This window comes from Salvelinus fontinalis, chromosome 23, assembly GCF_029448725.1.
Source record: "Salvelinus fontinalis isolate EN_2023a chromosome 23, ASM2944872v1, whole genome shotgun sequence".
NCBI classification, from domain to species: Eukaryota; Metazoa; Chordata; class Actinopteri; order Salmoniformes; family Salmonidae; genus Salvelinus; species Salvelinus fontinalis.
In genome coordinates, this window is record NC_074687.1 from 49,920,537 (window position 1) to 49,941,410 (window position 20,874).

At 42.4% G+C, this 20,874-nt stretch overlaps 2 protein-coding genes across 3 annotated transcripts; one reads left to right on the top strand and one right to left on the bottom strand.

Annotated features, from left to right (window-relative positions):
- Positions 1-3,657: 3,657 nt before the first annotated feature.
- LOC129821444 (zinc finger and SCAN domain-containing protein 31-like) lies at positions 3,658-8,386 on the bottom strand. The gene is made up of 2 exons (XM_055879121.1): positions 7,629-8,386; positions 3,658-6,256 (listed from the first exon to the last, which is right to left on the bottom strand). Exons 1-2 carry the CDS (start codon positions 7,939-7,941, stop codon positions 6,042-6,044), a joined length of 528 nt encoding a protein of 175 aa, XP_055735096.1. The 5' UTR covers positions 7,942-8,386; the 3' UTR covers positions 3,658-6,041.
- A 352-nt stretch (positions 8,387-8,738) lies between these two features.
- LOC129821441 (zinc finger protein 664-like) lies at positions 8,739-18,678 on the top strand. Of its 2 annotated transcripts, none has more exons than XM_055879118.1 (2): positions 8,739-9,869; positions 14,759-18,678. In XM_055879118.1, exons 1-2 carry the CDS (start codon positions 9,530-9,532, stop codon positions 15,661-15,663), a joined length of 1,245 nt encoding a protein of 414 aa, XP_055735093.1. In that variant the 5' UTR covers positions 8,739-9,529; the 3' UTR covers positions 15,664-18,678. The 2 variants fall into 2 exon arrangements, with proteins under 2 accessions (XP_055735093.1, XP_055735094.1); XM_055879119.1 differs by having other exon boundaries at positions 8,739-9,830.
- The last annotated feature ends 2,196 nt before the right edge of the window (positions 18,679-20,874 follow it).

The window sequence follows — 20,874 nt, forward strand, 5'->3', positions numbered from 1 at the left end:
AGGCAAAAGCACCTTTTTTTTATTTTTTATTTCACCTTTATTTAACCAGGTAGGCTAGTTGAGAACAAGTTCTCATTTGCAACTGCGACCTGGCCAAGATAAAGCATAGCAGTGTGAACAGACAACAACACAGAGTTACACATGGAGTAAACAATAAACAAGTCAATAACATGGTAGAAAAAAAAAGAGAATCTATATACAATGTGTGCAAAAGGTAGGCAATAAATCGAGTAATTACAATTTAGCAGATTAACACTGGAGTGATAAATCATCAGATGATCATGTGCAAGAAGAGATACTGGTGTGCAAAAGAGCAGAAAGGTAAATACATAAAAGCAGTATGGGGGGTGAGGTAGGTAAATTGGGTGGGTAGTTTACAGATGGACTATGTACAGCTGCAGCGATCGGTTAGCTGCTCGGATAGCAGATTTTTAAAGTTGTTGAGGGAGATAAAAGTCTCCAACTTCAGAGATTTTTGCAATTAGTTCCAGTCGCAGGCAGCAGAGAACTGGAAGGAAAGGCGTCCAAATGAGGTTTTGGCTTTAGGGATGATCAGTGAGATACACCTGCTGGAGCGCGTGCTACGGGTGGGTGTAGCCATCGTGACCAGTGAACTGAGATAAGGCGGCACTTTACCTAGCATAGCCTTGTAGATGACCTGGAGCCAGTGGGTCTGACGACGAACATGTAGCGAGGGCCAGCCGACTAGGGCATACAGGTCGCAGTGGTGGGTCGTATAAGGTGCTTTAGTAACAAAACGGATGGCACTGTGATAAACTGCATCCAGTTTGCTGAGTAGAGTATTGGAAGCTATTTTGTAGATGACATCGCCGAAGTCGAGGATCGGTAGGATAGTCAGTTTTACTAGGGTAAGTTTGGCTGCGTGAGTGAAGGAGGCTTTGTTCCGGAATAGAAAGCCGACTCTAGATTTGATTTTGGATTGGAGATGTTTGATATGAGTCTGGAAGGAGAGTTTGCAGTCTAGCCAGACACCTAGGTACTTATAGATGTCCACATATTCTAGGTCGGAACCGTCCAGGGTGGTGATGCTAGTCGGGCGTGCGGGTGCAGGCAGCGAACGGTTGAAAAGCATGCATTTGGTTTTACTAGCGTTTAAGAGCAGTTGGAGGCCACGGAAGGAGTGTTGTATGGCATTGAAGCTCGTTTGGAGGTTAGATAGCACAGTGTCCAGGGAAGGGCCGGAAGTATACAGAATGGTGTCGTCTGCGTAGAGGTGGATCAGGGAATCGCCCGCAGCAAGAGCAACATCATTGATGTATACAGAGAAAAGAGTCGGCCCGAGAATTGAACCCTGTGGTACCCCCATAGAGACTGCCAGAGGACCGGACAACATGCCCTCCGATTTGACACACTGAACTCTGTCTGCAAAGTAGTTGGTGAACCAGGCAAGGCAGTCATTAGAAAAATCGAGGCTATTTAGTCTGCCGATAAGAATATGGTGATTGACAGAGTCGAAAGCCTTGGCCAGGTCGATGAAGACGGCTGCACAGTAATGTCTTTTATCGATGGCGGTTATGATATCGTTTAGTACCTTGAGCGTGGCTGAGGTGCACCCGTGACCGGCTCGGAAACCGGATTGCACAGCGGAGAAGGTACGGTGGGATTCGAGATGGTCAGTGATCTGTTTGTTGACTTGGCTTTCGAAGACCTTAGATAGGCAGGGCAGGATGGATATAGGTCTGTAACAGTTTGGGTCCAGGGTGTCTCCCCCTTTGAAGAGGGGGATGACCGCGGCAGCTTTCCAATCCTTGGGGATCTCAGATGATACGAAGGAGAGGTTGAACAGGCTGGTAATAGGGGGTGCGACAATTTCAGAAATAGGGGGTCCAGATTGTCAAGCCCAGCTGATTTGTATGGGTCCAGGTTTTCCAGCTCTTTCAGAACATCTGCTATCTGGATATGGGTAAAGGAGAAGCTGGGGAGGCTTGGGCGAGTAGCAGCGGGGGGGGGGGGGGGGCGGGGCTGTTGGCCAAGGTTGGAGTCGCCAGGAGGAAGGCATGGCCAGCCATTGAGAAATGTTTGTTGAAGTTTTCGATTATCACGGACTTATCAGTGGTGACCGTGTTATCTAGCCTCAGTGAAGTGGGCAGCTGGGAGGAGGTGCTCTTGTTTTCCATGGACTTTACAGTATCCCAGAACTTTTTGGAGTTAGAGCTACAGGATGCAAATTTCTGCTTGAAAAAGCTGGCCTTTGCTTTCCTGACTGACTGCGTGAATTGGTTCCTGACTTCCCTGAACAGTTGCATATCGCGGGGGCTCTTCGATGCTATTGCAGTTCGCCACAGGATGTTTTTGTGCTGGTCGAGGGCAGTCAGGTCTGGAGTGAACCAAGGGCTATATCTGTTCTTGGTTCTGCATTTTTTGAACGGAGCATGCTTGTCTAATATGGTGAGGAAGTAACTTTTAAAGAATGACCAGGCATCCTCAACTGACGGGATGAGGTCAATATCCTTCCAGGGTACCCGGGCCAGGTCGATTAGAAATGCCTGCTCGCAGAAGTGTTTTAGGGAGCGTTTGACAGTGATGAGGGGTGGTCGTTTGGCCGCGGACCCGTGGCGGATACAGGCAATGAGGCAGTGATCGCTGAGATCTTGATTGAAGACAGCAGAGGTGTATTTGGAGGGCAAGTTGGTCAGGATAATGTCTATTAGGGTGCCCATGTTTACGGATTTAGGGTTGTACCTGGTGGGTTCCTTGATGATTTGAGTGAGATTGAGGGCATCAAGCTTAGATTGTAGGACTGCCGGGGTGTTAAGCATAGCCCAGTTTAGGTCACCTAACAGAACAAACTCTGAAGCTAGATGGGGAGCGATCAATTCACAGATGGTGTCCAGGGCACAGCTGGGAGCTGAGGGGGGTCGGTAGCAGGCGGTAACAGTGAGAGACTTGTTTCTGGAGAGATTAATTTTTAAAATTAGAAGTTCAAACTGTTTGGGCATAGACCTGGAAAGTATGACAGAACTTTGCAGGCTATCTCTGCAGTAGATTGCAACTCCTCCCCCTTTGGCAGTTCTATCTTGACGGAAAGTGTTATAGTTGGGTATGGAAATCTCAGAATTTTTGGTGGCCTTCCTAAGCCAGGATTCGGAAACGGCAAGGACATCAGGGTTGGCAGAGTGTGCTAAAGTGGTGAGTAAGGCAAACTTAGGGAGGAGGCTTCTGATGTTGACATGCATAAGGCCAAGGCTTTTTCGATCACAGAAGTCAACAAATGAGGGTGACTGGGGACATGCAGGGCCTGGGTTTACCTCCACATCACCCGAGGAACAGAGGAGTAGTAGGATGAGGGTGCGGCTAACGGCTATCAAAACTGGTCGCCTAGGGCGTTGGGGACAAGGAATAAAAGGAGCAGATTTATGGGCGTGGTAGAATAGATCCTGGGCATAATGTGCAGACCAGGGTATGGTGGGGCACGGGTACAGCGGAGGCAAGCCCTGGCACTGGGTGATGATAAGAGAGGTTGTATCTCTGGACATGCTGGTCTCAATGGGGGAGGTCACCGCATGTGTGGGGGGTGGGACAAAGGAGGTATCAGAGGTACGGAGAGTGGAACTACGGGGTCCATTGCAAACCAAAACAATGATAACTAGCCTGAACAACAGTATGCAAGGCATATTGATATTTGAGAGAGATAAATAGGATGTTTATTTCAAATCAAAATCAAATCACATTTTATTGGTGACATACACATGTTTAGCAGATATTATTGCCGGTGTAGCGAAATGCTTGTGGTTCTAGCTCCGACAGCGCAGTAATATCTAACAAGTAATATCTAACAATTTCACAACATACACCCAATACACATAAATCTAAGTATTTGAATCTAGGTTTCTCTGTAGACATGATCCATCCCACCAGAGGGTGGAGGGGCACCTGTATCAGTGGTTTTGACCAGATAGACACCTGCAGATACACAGTATAGTGCCTCCCATGTACTCTCCTACGATTGGACTTATATACCACGTATCACGTGACTGTGTACAAAACTGCCAATGGTAGAAAACTCTGCCAGCAGTAGAGAATTCTGCCAGATGTAGAAAACTCAGCCAGTGGTATACAGTCCATTCGTTAAGTATTCAGACCCCTTCACTTTTCCCACATTTTGTTACGTTACAGCCTTATTCTAAAATTGAATAATTTTCCCCCTCATCAATCTACATACAATACCCCATAATGACAAACCAAAAACATTTTTTTTTAACATTTTTGCAAATGTATTTACTTAAGTATTCAGACCCTTTGCTGAGACTCGAAATTGAGCTCAGATGCATCCTGATTCCATTGATCATCCTTGAGATGTTTCTACAACTTGATTGGAGACCACTTGTGGTAAATTCAATTGATTAGACATGATTTGGAATGGCACACACCTGTCTATATAAGGTCCCACAGTTTACAGTGCATGTCAGAGCAAAAACCAAGCCATGAGGTCAAAGGAATTGTCCATAGAGCTCTGAGACAGGATAGTGTCGAGGCACAGATCTGCGGAAAAGCACCAAAAAATGTCTTCAGCATTGAAGGTCCCCAAGAACACAGTGGCCTCCATCGTTCTTAAATAGAAGAAGTTTGGAACCACCAAGACTCTTCCTAGAGCTGGCCGCCCGGCCAAACTGAGCAATCGGGGGAGAAGGGCCTTGGTCAGGGAGGTGAACAAGAACCCGATGTTCACTCTGACAGAGCTCCAGAGTTCCTCTGTGAAGATGGGAGAACCTTCCAGAAGGACAAACATCTCTGCAGCACTCCACCAATCAGGCCTTAATGTAGCAATGATTAAATTGTCAAAAATGTATTTCAATGGCCAATTCTGTGAACTGCTCTGTGAAAGGTGTCGGGTAGAGATAACATGCAGGAGCTTGCAGGGATTTGTAGTCTTGCATGTTGTCTCCTTTGATGCTAATTAGCATTTTCGAATCCAAGAGTAAAGAGAGACAAATATATTGATAAAGTATTTGTATTTATTATGGATCCCCATTAGTTCCTGCCAAGCCAGCAGCTACTCTTCCTGGGGGTTATTATGGATCCCCATTAGTTCCTGCCAAGGCAGCAGCTACTCCTCCTGGGGATTATTATGGATTCCCATTAGTTCCTGCCACGGCAGCAGCTACTCTTCCTGGGGTTTATTATGGATCCCCATTAGTTCCTGCCAAGGCAGCAGCTACTCCTCCTGGGGATTATTATGGATTCCCATTAGTTCCTGCCAAGGCAGCAGCTACTCTTCCTGGGGTTTATTATGGATCCCCATTAGTTCCTGCCAAGGCAGCAGCTACTCTTCATGGGGTTTATTATGGATCCCCATTAGTTCCTGCCAAGGGAGCAGCTCTTCTTCCTGGGGTGTATTATGGATCCCCATTAGTTCCTGCCAAGGGAGCAGCTCCTCTTCCTGGGGTCCAGCAAAAATAAAGGCAGTTTATACCATTATAAAAACATTACATTGTCATCTTGTTTTTACATGGCATTGTAGATTTGAGTGGTATACAGTATGTATTTTAGATGTTTTCAGTGTATTTCTAACCCTTTCAGACAATGGATTAATTGCAATAAAACAAATATTTGTGCACTAACATTACAAAAAGTTCTCAAGTCTGACAGCCCAAACAAAAACACAAATTCTCAGTCAAAACACAAGTCAGAACACAGCCTCTCTATTCTCTCATGTGTTTTCAGGTCCTCTGACTGGGAAAATGTCTTTCCACAATGAGAGCAGTGGTATGTCTTCTCCTCCTGTGTATTTGTATGTATTCTTTCATGCTCTTTCAGGTACCTTAACCAGGTAAATTTCTTTCCACAGTGGGAGCAGTGGTGCGTCTTTTTTCCTTTGTGTGTCCTCTCATGCTGGTTCAGGTTTCCTAACTGGGCAAAATGCTTTCCACAATGGGAACATTGGTAAGGCTTTTCTCCTTCCGGCTCCCTAACTGGGTACAACTCTTTCAACAATGGGAACATTGGACAGGCTTTTCTCCTGTGTGTGTCCTCTCATGCATTTCCACGCTCCCTAACCACCTAAAACTCTTTTTGCCCAGTTAGGAAACCTGAACCAGCATGAGAGGACACACAAAGGAGCAGTGGTAAGGCTTCTCTCCAGCGTGTATTCTCTTATGTGTTTTCAGGCTCCCTAACTGAGTAAAACTCTTTCCACACTGGGAGCAGTGATGTCGCCCTGCTGGTTTGGACGTCTCAGGGTCTGGTTCCCCTGAAGGACTCTTCCTGCTGTCAGAAGGAGAGTCTGGTCTCTCTCCTGTCAAAGACAAACAGATTATTTAATTAAACAAAGACCTGAATGGAACCTCCAGATGATAAAACTGTGACGTTTAATCTAGACTAGATCTAGACTAGATCCCTCAATCACCTGAAGTCAGTTTTCACAAGTATTATTAAACCGACTTCAAAATGCAGGTCTCTGTGTTCTTCTTAGGATGTCCAGGCAGGTGAGTCACTTCTAACCGAAGTCTTGCAGGTGTTTACATGGTTTTACACACATGGTTTTTTTCTCGCCAATTTTGTGATATCCAATTGCAACTCCTCTACGGACTCGGGGGAGAGGCGAAGGTCAATAGCCATGCATCCTCCGAAACACGACCCTGCCAAGCCGCACTGCACTTCCTGACACACTGCTGAAACACGACCCTGCCAAGCCGGACTGCACTTCCTGACACACTGCTGAAACACGACCCTGCCAAGCCGCACTGCACTTCCTGACACACTGCTGAAACACGACCCTGCCAAGCCGCACTGCACTTCCTGACACACTGCTGAAACACGACCCTTCCAAGCCGCACTGCACTTCTTGACACACTGCTGAAACACGACCCTGCCAAGCCGCACTGCACTTCTTGACACACTGCTCGCTTAACCCGGAAGCCAGCCACACCAATGTGTCGGAGGAAACACCGTCCAGCTGGCAACCGAAGTCAGCGTGCATGGACCCGGCCGCCACAAGGAGTCGCTAGAGCACGATGGGACAAGGACGTCCCTGCCAAACACTCCCCTAACCTAGACGATGCAGGGCCAATTGTGCGCCGCCCTATGGGACTCCCGATCACAGCCGGTTGTGATACAGCCTGGATTAGAACCAGGGACTGTCGTAACGCCTCTTGCACTGAGATGCGGTGCCTTTGACCGCTGGCCACTTGGGAGGCTCTGCTTAAATATTTATATTCCGGAGTCTGACATCGTTCTAACATTTATTAATTTCTATCTTGTTATTTTGCGGATTTTTGTGTGTATTGATCTGTATTGGTAGGTATTACTGCACTGTTGGAGCTAGAAACGTAAGCATTTTGCTGCACCTCTGATAACATCTGTAAAATGTGTAAGCAACCACAAACATTTGATGACAAGTCTGATTTATTAGGGAAGTTTTTAGGCTGTAGAGACCACTATAATAATAGATATTGTGGACTACAGTATTTAACTAAAATAATATATTCAATGCATGATAAATGTGTTTTGTTGGTGGCCCACTCTTTGATGGTATACACACGTTACAGTGTAGCTTCATCAATTCCGACATTATAAACAAAATAATAAAGAGTAGGACTTACAGTTTTAAACCTGCACCAGTTCAATAACTGTAGACAGTTTGTGCCCGTTTCCAAGATAGTACTTACTGTTGTTAATAAGATCCCTAGTCGCCTCCTCCTCCTCCTTCGATGTGACAGTTATCTTCTCCTGTTCCTCCACCTCTTCTTTTACTGTAACATCCTCTTCCTCTTTCACTCTGAACGAATCTTCCTCTTCTTTAACGGTAACGTCTTTCTCTTTTTCTTTCACTGTAACAGCCTCACCCTCTACTTCTTGTTTTACTGTGACATCCTCCTCTTCCTTCTCCTCTTTCACGAGAATGTTCAGCCCCAGAGCTTCTTTCTCCGTCCAGCAGACCGCCTCTTCTTTAGCAGGAGGGGAGTAGCTTCGTGAGCTCATGGTCGGGTATGTTAGCTATCCAGCTAGCTATTGTTAGGATTTATGTTTATGCACTATAGCCTGTTAGCATATTGTTTGAAGATGAATATTGTTTTGTTACACACACACACAAACAATACAGATGGGTGTGTGTGTAGGTGTGTAAGGACTGACCAACACAGGCCATAAAAGCTGTGGTCAGTCTGGAGAGGGGAGGGGTGCATCACTCTAGGCCAACCAGGGTGGTTGGGAGACTGTTCAGTAGCATATTAGGAATTGTGTGAGTGAAGAATCAAGGGGAGACACAAGACGGAGCTAATCTACCCAGCAACCAGATGTGGACAAAGGAAAGCGCCAAGGGGCTTGGACAAGTCCGAGGGCCAGCAAAGGCGGGGCAAAGTCTAAACCGCGCCCATCCTCTACTGTGATAGGCCAACAGACGCGTTGGAACTACGTCATCACGGTATAAGAACATCTGTTTACGTACTTCCTGCCAGTTCCCTGTTTACCCTCCTCGGTGATACCGTATATACGAAAATTGCATTTGCCATTTATTTTTTGCGGTAATTAAACATAATTAAAGAAAGTTAGCAGACCTTGCTTTTTATTTATCCTGACATCGGATGTGTTACACGCAGCGTTCACACTACTAGCAAGGTAAATATGGAATTAAAGGGGGTAACTAGCTAAACGGCATACGCCAACAGAAGTGTGTTTAAAACAAAGTGGCTTATATACACCGAAACAGTCTAAACAGCTTGAATATTTCAGCTATGTTGGCTACCGAGGTGGATGACTCGCTGTTATTGTTGAAGTGTTTCGTCCACTAGATTATACGTCACACTAGCAGCGTCGCCTGAAAGACCGCACATCGCCAACTGCAGACACGCGTGCCGACGCAGTTGAGGACAAAGTTATGTTTTTCCAAACAAATCGTTTTAAATGTTTTATTATTAAATAATAATATTACATTGAGACTATCAGATAGATGCATGTGTTGATTAGTGCAGATCTTAATCAGTGAGAATCAAACTTTACATCAACTTGACATCTGCATTTAAGGAAGTTTCTGATTAATTCAGTCAAATTTTCAGATAATGATAAATAAGCAGCGACGTCACAATACATGTAGATGTATATAATGAACAGACAAGGTCTATACTGCTCCTACATGGTGTAAGAATACATCATGTAGATGTATATAATGAACAGACTAGGTCTATACTGCTCCTACATGGTGTAACAATACAGACTAGGTCTATACTGCTCCTACATGGTGTAACAATACATAATGTAGCTGTATAAATGAACAGACGAGGTCTGGTGTGGGGCTTTAAGGCAATGCTGTTAGTGTGACGTATAATTTAGTGGACGGAACGCTTCTTTCAACAGCAGCAACAGTCAGCCACCTCGGTAGCTTGCTAGCCAAAATAGCCGAACCAATAAATGTCTTTAGACGCTTTCGTGTATATTAGCAACTGTGTATTAATCCCACTTCTGTCGTCTAGTTAGTTATCCGTTTTCATTTCATATTTACGGTGTTGTTGTTGTTAGTCAGCTAGCGGGCTGGTTAAGTTAGCATTAGCCTAGCTAGCTAACATCTCCGACCATGAGCTCACTAAGCCACTCTCCTATTAAAGAAGAGGTCTGCTGGACGGAGAAAGAGGGTCTTTGGCTCAACGTTGTTGTGAAAGAAGAGGAGGAGGAAGAGGATGTCTCAGTAAAACAAGTAGAGGGTGAGGCTGTTACAATGAAAGAAGAAGAGAAAGACGTTTCAGTGAAAGAAGAGGAAGATGCGTTCAGAGTGAAAGAGGAGGAGGGGGAGACTGTCACATCCAAAAAGGAGGAAACTGGAATTCTGGGCCCGGTTTCTCAAACGCATCTTAAGGCATCCAACGATAAACTTAGCGGTAAGATGGTTTTGAGAAACCGTTCCCTGATTAACACTAGTAAGTACTGTCTTAAAAACAAAGGCACAAACTATGCAGTTGTTGAACTGATGTTTGGTGTTAAAGGGGAAGTCTGCAATTGCTACATCTATATTTGGACTTTAAATTATTTATTTATAGCCATTGATTCTTGAAGAATATAACACATGCCTCATGAGCTTAGTTCAACTGCTGTACCCCATCAGAAACCTAAATAAGCTTTTATTACTCCCAATGTTTAAAAACAATGTAAATCAACACTGTATAGCATCAACGTGGTTAAAACTATAATGTTGATATCATGGATGGTCAGTCCTTGCATCCATAGGTCTGTCTATGAATTTGAAAATAGTTACATTTCTCCAACCCCATCATCATCTTATTACCAAGAAAATGTTTTAACTGCAGATTGGTTGGTTGATTGATGTGTGGGTTTTTAAAGGGGCAACCTAGTTTTTAAACAGCAACAAAATGGCTGCACAGAGATTTAGTTTGGTAAACAGATGGGGGCTGGAGAAATGTAACCACTCAAATTCCTAGAGAAAGCAATTGTAGTAACCTTAACCCAAAACCTAGCAACCTCGTCAAGAAGTTAAGACATCTTGGCGTAACAGTTATAAGGTGTTGGCTTGACAGTCGCTGGACTCAGGTTTGAGTTCAGCTCAGGGCTACCCCCTGCATTCACTACACTATGAATACAAAGACTGGCCATCCATGAGGTCAAAATTATCGTTTTAAACAGATTTTGAGGCTATATAGTATATTCTAGAATTACCAGTGAAGATTTCCTGTGGGGGTCAAATTGTTACAGCTGTTGATAAGTCATTGTATAATATTCAGCCAATTTTTTCTCATGCCGTTACATTAAAGGCTAAACATACCTAGATTCAATTACATTTATGAATTGGTTTGAAACCTTTGTTTTAAACCCTTCTCAAAGTTGGTGACTTGACGGATTTGTAAAAAATGGTTTGTCATAAAACACAATTTTTTTATTTATTTAAATGTAACCTTTATTTAGCTAGGCAAGTCAGTTAAGAACAAATTCTTATTTACAATGACTGCCTACCCCGGACGACGATGGGCCAATTGTGCGCCGCCTTATGGGACTCCCAATCACGGCCGGTTGTGATACAGCCTGGATTTGAACCAGGGTGTCTGTAGTGACACCTCAAGCACTGAGATGTAGTGTCCGCTGCGCCACTCGAGAGCCCCAAAATCATGTTCTAGTGCTGTCCCCAACTAAAATAACATCTTGGTCAACCAAGAGTCATCTGTTCTTTCTACCAATCGCCCCATGTGTTTTTATAAAATCAACTATATTTACTGAACTTGTCTGATCTGCCACTGAAGATTTCAGTAATAGACTACACCAGCAGTCGGCAACCTTTTCGATTTGGAGTGCCAATTTACCTGACAATTTCTACCAATCTGCGTGCCAGTTATGATTTTCATATGCACATTTTCGTGTAACAGTTTAATTCAATTTATAATAGTATCTCAAAATCATTGTCTGTGATGAATCTACATTCTAAATCTGCATAAAAAAATTATACAAATCTAAAAGTAACTTTTATTGCTATTGCCAACTATGTAAAAAATATCCTACATAAAGGCAACAAATAAAAACATTGCAGCCAGCAGGTAGAAAATATCCTGATAAAAATAAATATCCTAGAAATCACATTGGCTGCACATGGCCTGTCTACAACGAACTTGAAACATTTGTATCAACTATCAACTGGGTCAGCCCGAAAGGAGAGCCCACAGTCTATGGTAGGTAGCGGGCCGTGTCGGTGGCACTGTATTGTCCTCAAAGCGAGCAAAGAAGTTGTTTAATTTGTCTGGTAGCAAGACGTCGGTGTCTGCGACGGGGCTGGTTTTCTTTTTGTAATCCGTGATTGACTGTAGACCCTGCCACATACGTCTCGTGTTTGAGCCGTTGAATTGCGACTCTACTTTGTCCCTATACTGACTCTTTGCTTGTTTGATTTCCTTGCGGAGGGAACAGCTGCAGTGTTTGTATTCGGTTATGTTTCCGGTCTCCTTGCCATGGTTAAAAGCGGTGGTTTGTGCTCTCAGTTTTGCTCGAATGCTGCCATCAATCCACGTTTTCTGGTTAGGAAATGTTTTAATAGTCACCGTGGGTACGACATCTCTGATTGCTAATAAACTCGCTCACCGAGTCAGCGTTTAGATCAATGTTGTTGTCTGAGGCTATCCGGAACATATCCCAGTACACGTGATCGAAACAATCTTGATGCGTGGAATCTGATTGGTCAGACCAGCGTTGAATAGACCTGAGTACGTCCGTTTCCTGTTTTAGTTTCTGTCTATAGACTGGGAGAAACAAAAGGGAGTCATGGTCAGATTTGCCAAAGGCAGGTTGGGGGAGGGCTTTCTATGCATCGCGGAACGTAGAGTAGCAGTGATCCAGAATGCTATCAGCTCGAGTCGTGCAGTTGATATGATGATGGGATTTAGAAAGGCTTGTTCTCAGGTTAGCTTTGTTAAAATCCCCAGCTACAATAAATGCAGCCTCGGGATGTATGGTTTCCAGTTTACATAGTCCAGAGAAGTTCTTTCAGGGCCGTCGATGTATCTGCTTGGGGGGGACATACTATAATTGAAGAGAATTCTCTTGGTAGATAATGCGGTCGGCATTTGATTGTAAGGAATTCAAGGTCCGGTGAACAAAAGGACTTGAGTTCCTGTATGTTGTAATGATAACACCACGAGTCGTTAATCATAAGGCATAACCCCCTCCCTTCTTCTTGCCAGAGAACTGTTTGTTTCTGTCGGCGCAATGCATGAAGAAACCGGGTGGCTGTACCAACTCTGACAACGTATACCAAATGAGCCATATTTCCGTGAAACAGGGAATGTTACAATCTCTGATGTCTCTCTGGAAGGCAACTCGTGCCCTAATTTCGTCCACCTTGTTGTCTAGAGATTGGACATTGGCGAGTAATATGCTCGGAAGCGGTGGATGGTGTGCTCGCGTTCTAAGTCTAACCAGTAGGCTGCTCAGTCTGCCTCTCCTGTGATAATAATAATCATAATACATAAAACAACAAATAACTGCATAGTTTTCTAAGGACCTGAAGCCATCTCTGTCAGCGCCATCTTGCACGGTCTGGGTGGTCTGCCAGGGGCTGGTTTCATTTAGTATCCGTTTGGGTCGGCATGGGGAATGATTCAATTTACTCATAGTATGTTGTACCGAAGTTGAACGACTGAAAGGGAGTGTAACTTTATGACTATAATTACTGTTCCCCGAAGGAAAGAAACGAGGTACAACATCTGTTTGGCCCCACCCCTTCCTGGGTTGGTGAAGAGCGGTATTAAATTTAAGGAATAAGTCCAAGCCACATGCTCATCCACCTGTGGAAGGTGGGGCTTCCAGCGAGGCGTGGATTTAATAGTATGTTGTACCTAGTTTCCCTCCTTCAGGGAACAGTAGTTATAGTCATAACGTTACACTTGTCATATGATGAACTTCAACTTAAATACTGGATCTTGCTGTCTAACCGTTTTTTGTATTCAGATCTCTGAAATGCACCCGCACTACGTAACATTTAGTGGCTTATGTTACGCTGGGAAAACAGTTTTTGTGGGAACAGAAATCCTAAATAATTTCAGTTTGCTAAATCCAATGGTTTTAACTGAGTCATCTTAAGTTGATTGACAACACCCAAATTAATACTGTCATTTATTTATTTATTTAACCCAGTATTTCTACTTTGCACATTCACCTACTGCAAATCTACAATTCCAGTGTTTTTAATTGCTATATTCTATTTACTTCGCCACCGTCGCCTTTTTATTGCCTTTACCTCCCTTATCTCACCTCATTTGCTCACATTGTATTTAGACTTGTTTTTGTACTGTATTATTGACTGTATGTTTGTTTTACTCCATGTGTTGTTGTATGTGTCGAGCTGCTTTGCTTTATCTTGGCCAGGTCGCAGTTGTAAATGAGAACTTGTTCTCAACTTGCCTACCTGGTTAAACAAAGGTAAAATAAAATGAATAAAAAAATGAACGCAGTTCTTAAATAATTACACATAATTCTTAATACTGTAGCTGTTTAGTTAGTCACATGTTCAACTATCATCAGCTGATCCAGGAAATAATTTTCTGAATGCCAGTCAAATGAAACATCACGCCATAGGTATATTTGTTGTTAGGTGAAGTTATGGGTGCTACAGTAGGTCTATGTTATTGTTAGGTGAAGTTATTGGCCAATTTGGAAAACACTTAGTTTACAAACCCTCATTGTCAGGCTGATGGAAAAGCTAGCCAAAGAGCATTTTACTGTTTTACATTTTTTTAATGTTTAAAGCAGTTGATTTGCGAGGATGACACAACAATATATTAAGCAGGACATTCAAACGAGCCTTACAATTATAATCCAGAGTAATGTGAAATACACTCATAAGCAACCTGGAAATGGAGGTTACTCCCATGAGTTTTCCCTCATTCACATTCAGAATACATTGTGAAAAACTAAAATCTTTGCTCACCATTTTTGCTCCAGGCAGATATACTACATCCATAACTATCGCTTTCCTCATTAGCAGGGAGGAGTTTCTACAACCAAATTGCATGAGCATCGCCCTCGTGCCGCCATTTTATTAAACACAAGAAGGGACCTATATTGGAGACCAAAAGTCGTCTTGCACACTGCTTAGTTTCAACAACATGAATAACTTATTTCTAGCTTACAATCATCGATGTTACTCCTAAAATATGACTATTCTTGCTCATTTTAAGACAAATCATTTTTACATTCATTACAGACGTCAATTGTTGTACAACATCATGGCTATGCTGTTGGCATCACCTTTTACAGTGGATTTCCGCTGTTGTGGGCCTTTAACCATCTGTCGGACTTGTTGTTCACACAGGAGAGAGACGTGACCATTGTGGATCCTCTGGGGAGCCTCAACAACCTCATGATGCTGACGAGGCAGAGAAGAGTCACTCCAGATCAGAACACCTCAAGAAACACCTGCAGAGATCCACAGGGAAGAGTACTCACCACTGCTCTGACTATGGGAAGAGATTCACCTCATCAGGCATTCAAATTCATCAGACAATCCACACAGGAGAGAAATCTTTTAGCTGTACTCAATGCGGGATGAGTTTTACTCGGTCAACCAGCCTGATATCACACCAGAGAACACACACAGGAGAAAAACCTTATAGCTGTGATCAATGTGGAAAGAGTTTCACTACATCTAGCTATCTGATTGTACACCAGAGAACACACACAGGAGAGAAACCTTATAGCTGTGGTCAATGTGGGAAGAGTTTTGGTCAATCTAGCTATCTGACAGTGCACCAGAGAATACACACAGGAGAGAAACCTTATAGCTGTGATCAATGTGGGAAGAGATTTACTGATTCTAGCAATCTGACCCTACACCAGAGAACACACACAGGAGAGAAACCTTATAGCTGTGGTCAATGTGGGAAGAGTTTTGGTCAATCTAGCGATCTGACAGTGCACCAGAGAACACACACAGGAGAGAAACCCTATAGCTGTGAACAATGTGGGAAGAGTTTTACTGCATCTAGCAATCTGACTCTACACCAGAGAACACACACAGGAGAGAAACCCTATAGCTGTGATCAATGTGGGAAGAGTTTTGGTCAATCTAGCGATCTGACAGTGCACCAGAGAACACACACAGGAGAGAAACCATTTAGCTGTGATCGATGTGGGAAGAGTTTTGGTCGATCTGGGCAGCTGACTCGACACCAGAGAACACACACAGGAGAGAAATCTCATAGCTGTGACCAGAGATAATCTGATAAAAGATCTCTGATCAAACATCAGAAAATACATACATGAAGGAGTTGTTTCATGATATCAATGAATTAACGTCACATTGTAGAATGTTTTAACATTGTAGCAGGAGTATTTTAATAATGTCACAATGTAGAAGCCTAAACATTTGCCCCCTTATCAATTGAATTCAGCATGATATGGATATTAGCCTCGGAGAAAATCCAGGCTCTGAAATGGAAGAGTACTATTTATGTGATTTAACAAAAATGTACTAACAAAAAAAGAGTTGTTACACTTATCACGTTGGTGACCCACTTGAATCAAAATGCAACACTTCAAAATGTAGCTAGCTGTTTTCTACAAATTGTCCTCTAACCGGTGATGTACACATTGTTCCCAGATTCCGTGTGGTTTTTGAGCTGTTCGTTTTTACAGGACGTGCAACCTCATCTCCCTGCTGTCACACAAATCATTTTATCATGATATCGATGAGTGAAGACAAATAAGTGTTGCATTCCTTTGTTTAGCAACCCCTACATTTAAATGCATCACTCCAAATTGTAGCTGACTGTCTTCTGCAGGTTGTCCTCTAACCAGTGAGGTGAAAGATATCTCCCATTTCCATTTGTTTTTTTAGTTGTGTTCGTTTCAACATCATGTACAACCTGATTTCCCCCTAATCGATATCAGTGATTTATTGCTACTTGTCAAAACAACAACGTTTTTGGTGCTTGTGCAGTTTATAAGCTGCTTGTTTAAAAATATATATATATATATATGATTATTGTGGCAGATGTAAATAGCACATGTTATGTTTAGGTTTTCAATTTATCCCAAACTGTTTCTTCATATTGTTTATTGATTTGGGCACATTAAAACTGTGTTTTGACATTGGGGCTATCCCACCTAGCAAAATGTAATTGAAAAGATGTTGAAAATAGGACTATGCAATCAAATATTTAATATTTACAATTCATGTAACATTTAGTAATCATAATTATTTATTCAACCAACTGACAATTTTTTTTGTACAGTTATATTGACATTGTTATCCTGCTTTTATAATATCAGGGTTCATTCTCAGATGTGCCAAACCAAATGTACTAGAGCGTGGCATTGGGGACTGGGCCCCGATCCAACAACATGCCTATTGAGTGAACCCTGAAAAGAGAGGGAAGCTCCGCAGTGAGGTGGAAAGTTACTATGGATATTGCAGGAGTTTTCTCTTGAAATCAGACATGTCTGTGGTAAGGACCACTTGGTTGCTGATTGTCTCAAGGGTGGGCTGTTAAAAATATTTGTGTTTTGCGTTTAGCCAGTAAATTGCCATGGATCACAATTTATTTTGACTGGACGTTTTTCCTATTGGAGATGAGTTTTGTTTGGGCTCGTTCCAAGGGGACGAGAGTTCTAGAAGCTAGTGAGTTTTAGGAAGACAATTCTAGAAGCTAGTGGAGTTTTAGGAAGAAGAAAGTTCTAGAAGCTAGTGAGTTTTAGGAAGACGACAGTTGTAGAAGCTAGTGGAGTTTTTCCCCCAAAATGTATTATTTAGAAATACGTGTTTTTTCTTGTTTTTAGTTGTTGACAGCCAGTAGACACCATGTTTATATTGGTGAAGGTGAAGCATTGTAGTTGATTTATAATGTAAAATGTAAGTTGTTTTCTGTTGGTGGTGAGCAAACTTGTCCAACAAGAATTTAGGATATATTTGTTGTCTTAAGGTGTTACAGTCTTAGGTTTTTCGATTTATGTTTTGAGGTTGGACTTTAGCACGTATAGCTCGTTAGCACGTATAGCTCGTTAGCACGTATAGCTCGTATAGCTCGTTAGCACGTATAGCTCGTTAGCACGTATAGCTCGTTAGCACGTATAGCTCGTTAGCACGTATAGCTCGTTAGCACGTATAGCTCGTTAGCACGTATAGCTCGTTAGCACGTAAGTTGCATTAGGTCTGGATGCACAGAAGTCAGAATGTGCTGCATTAGGTTTAGATCTGCCATGATGGGCATTGTGTTTGGAATTTGAGTATGGGGTGAATGAGTGGGGAAAAATACATTTGACACAAATTACCTTCATAATATCAAATAACAATTGTGTGTGCCTGAGGGGAAATTAACTTTCATACAGCCAAAAGGGGTGAGAAATTACACCAATATCAGTGGACAATTTGCACTAATGTAAATAAACATTGATGATGGAACACATTCCCCTTTGCTGACGTGATGAACAGGGGACATAAATATGAACAGGGGACATAAATATTTACCATCTAAACCATGTGTGACCTCTCACCTCTCTGGCTCAGCCTTCCTTCCTCAACAGCTCTCTGACTGAGCTCCACCCTCACTGGGTCTTCAGAGGAGTGATTCTTGTGTATTCTCCTGTCTCTTTTACATAGCAAGTGTAAAATAAACAGACAAGACAAGTAGACACGCAGTGCATTATGGTCGTTGTAGTTTAAAAATAGCATCTAATTTTGCCATTCTGTTTGTGGGGTTGTTTGAGAAGAACGTGATTGATAATGAGCTTTTCAATAAAGCGTTTCACATTCTCTACTGGTTGAAATGAAGTGTAATGTGATGAAATTCTCCACCTATCCTGTGTTTACCAGATCAATGCAGATAAAGGGCATTAGATATTGAGATGAACCAGTGTTAGAGTATTTCCCTGATGCATAGGAAGTGTAGTGTTCTGTTTTTAACATTACATTTCTGTATATATGAATTAACTAGTTAAATCCTGTTTATAGTCTATTAGTTACAATGTGTAACCATTGATGTCCCAGGACCAAGATTGGTAAACACTGTTAAAGTGTATAATTGTAATACATACCTGCAGACACAGTGTCATTCAAAGACTGGAATTTGATACTCCTGGTATTGGATATGACTGAAAAATAATCTCAAAGACATTCATATCTGAACAGCACCTTTATTTGCCAAGGTAGAGTACATGATCAGTGAATATATGAAATGTACAGGCTACAATGTAGGGATCTCATGCATGGTAATAAATACATGTATATACGACTTACATCCTTGGTACAACATGATATTATATTCTACTCAGTCCATAGGCTTCATTAATGTCATTCAGGCTGTTTTGAAGTTGATACAACTGGCTATGACAGCTGAGGTTCATAGCTAGGTCCTGAACTAATATGTACACCAAACGTTTGGGTCCATACACAGATCGGCTAGGTAGCTAGCTACACATCCGTAGGCATACAGGTATTTTAATCATCCATTGCACAATAAGCAAGAACATAGCTAGCTACGTTATTTCATCTATCTGCATTGCAAATATCAGCAAGGCAAGCTTACAAATTTGTACATTCAATTTGCAGTAAATTCTTCAGCTAGCTAGATTCTATACATCCACTGTTTCACAAAACGACCACCTGGTTTGCTGGTTGTTTCAGGAGTCCCTAAAACAACCAGAATTACAATTTCATACTCATGTCACAACCCATAAAGAAGCCAGCTAGCTGGCTATTGTTAGCTAGTCAGCTAGCTGGCTAATGTTAGCTTGTCAGCTAGCTGGCTAATGTTAGCTTGTCAGCTAGCTGGCTAATGTTATCTAGTCAGCTAGCTGGCTAATGTTAGCTAGTCAGCTAGCTGGCTAAATCACAATTTTCGTAAATGAACTTTATAATAAAAAAATGCATAATCATTTGTCTCCACATTAACTAACATTCCTGTCAACTGTAAATGTTTTTTGCATGATTCGCATGATTCGCTTGGCCATGTGGGACGCTACCGTCCCACATGGCCAACATCCAGTGAAATTGCAGGGTGCCAAATTCAAAAACAGACATACTCGTTATAAAAATTCATAAAACATACAAGTGTTATACATCGGTTTAAAGATTAACTTATTTTTAATCCAACCACGGTGTTAGATTTCAAAAAGGCTTTACAGCGAAAGCATACCATGCGATTATCTGAGAACAGCGCCCAGCAGACAAATCATTACAAACAGCTACCAGCCAAGTAGAGGAGTTACACAAGTCAGAAATAGCAATAAAATTAATCACTTACCATTGATGATCTTCATATCGTTGCATTTACAAGACTCCCATTTACTCAATAAATGTTAGTTTTGTTTGATAAAGTCTCTCTTTATATCCAAAAACCTCAGTTTTGTTCACGCGTTTTGTTCAGTAATCCACAGGGTCAAAGGCAATCACAACAGCCAGACAAAAAATCCGAAAAGTATCAGTAAAGTTTGTAGAAACATGTCAAACGATGTTTTTTAATCAATCCTCAGATTGTTTTTAGCTTAAATAATAGATAACATTTCAACCGGACAATAACGTCGTCAATACAAAAGGTAAACAAGAAAGGTGCTCTCGGTCTCGTGCATGAAAAATCTCTGGGACACTGAATGGTCCACTCATTCAGAGTGGTCTTACGCTCTCATTTTTCAGAATACAAGCCTGAAACAATTTCTAAAGACTGCCATCTAGTGGAAGCCATAGCAAATGCAATTTGAGTCCTAAGTAAATGGAATCTGTATAGGCAGTCAATGGAAAACTACAAAAATATAAAAGTCCCACTTCCTGGATGGATTTTTCTCAGGGTTTTGCCTGTCATATCAGTTCTGTTATACTCAGACATTATTTTAACAGTTTTGGGAACTTTAGAGTCTTTTTTATCCAAATCTACCAAGTTTACTTTGGGCACGCTTTTCATCCGGAGGTGAAAATAGTGCCCCCTACCCTAGTGAGGTTAACACCCCGGCCGTCCTACAATCCAAGCTAGATGCCCACAATCTCACACAAATTATCAAGGAACCCACCAGGTCCAACCCTACATCTGTAAACATGGGCACCCTCATAGATATTATCCTGACCAACTTTCCCTCCAAATACACCTCTGCTGTTTTCAATTAGGATCTCAGCGATCACTGCCTCATTGCCTGCATCCGTTATGGGTCGGCGGTCAAACAACCACCCCTCATCACTGTCAAACGCTCCCTAAAACACTTCTGCCAGCAGGCCTTTCTAATCGACCTGGCCCGGGTATCCTGGAAGGATATTGACCTCATCCCGTCAGTAGGGGATGACTGGTTGTTCTTTAATTGTAATTTCCTCACCACCTTAAATAAGCATGCCCCTTTCAAAAAATGTAGAACTAAGAACAGATATAGTCCTTGGTTCACTCCAGACCTGACTGCCCTCGACCAGCACAAAAACATCGAACAGTCTCCGCGATATGCAACTTTTCA

What these genes read in the sequence shown, in the direction of transcription:
- LOC129821444 (XM_055879121.1), bottom strand. Translation starts at nt 7,941, where the DNA reads ATGAGCTCACGAAGCTACTCCCCTCCTGCTAAAGAAGAGGCGGTCTGC. An exon ending in TAGGGATCTTATTAACAACA is followed by an intron (nt 6,257 to 7,628) that starts GTAAGTACTATC and finishes TGTCTTTGACAG; the next exon opens with GAGAGAGACCAGACTCTCCT.
- LOC129821441 (XM_055879118.1), top strand. Translation starts at nt 9,530, where the DNA reads ATGAGCTCACTAAGCCACTCTCCTATTAAAGAAGAGGTCTGCTGGACG. An exon ending in CCGTTCCCTGATTAACACTA is followed by an intron (nt 9,870 to 14,758) that starts GTAAGTACTGTC and finishes TTGTTCACACAG; the next exon opens with GAGAGAGACGTGACCATTGT.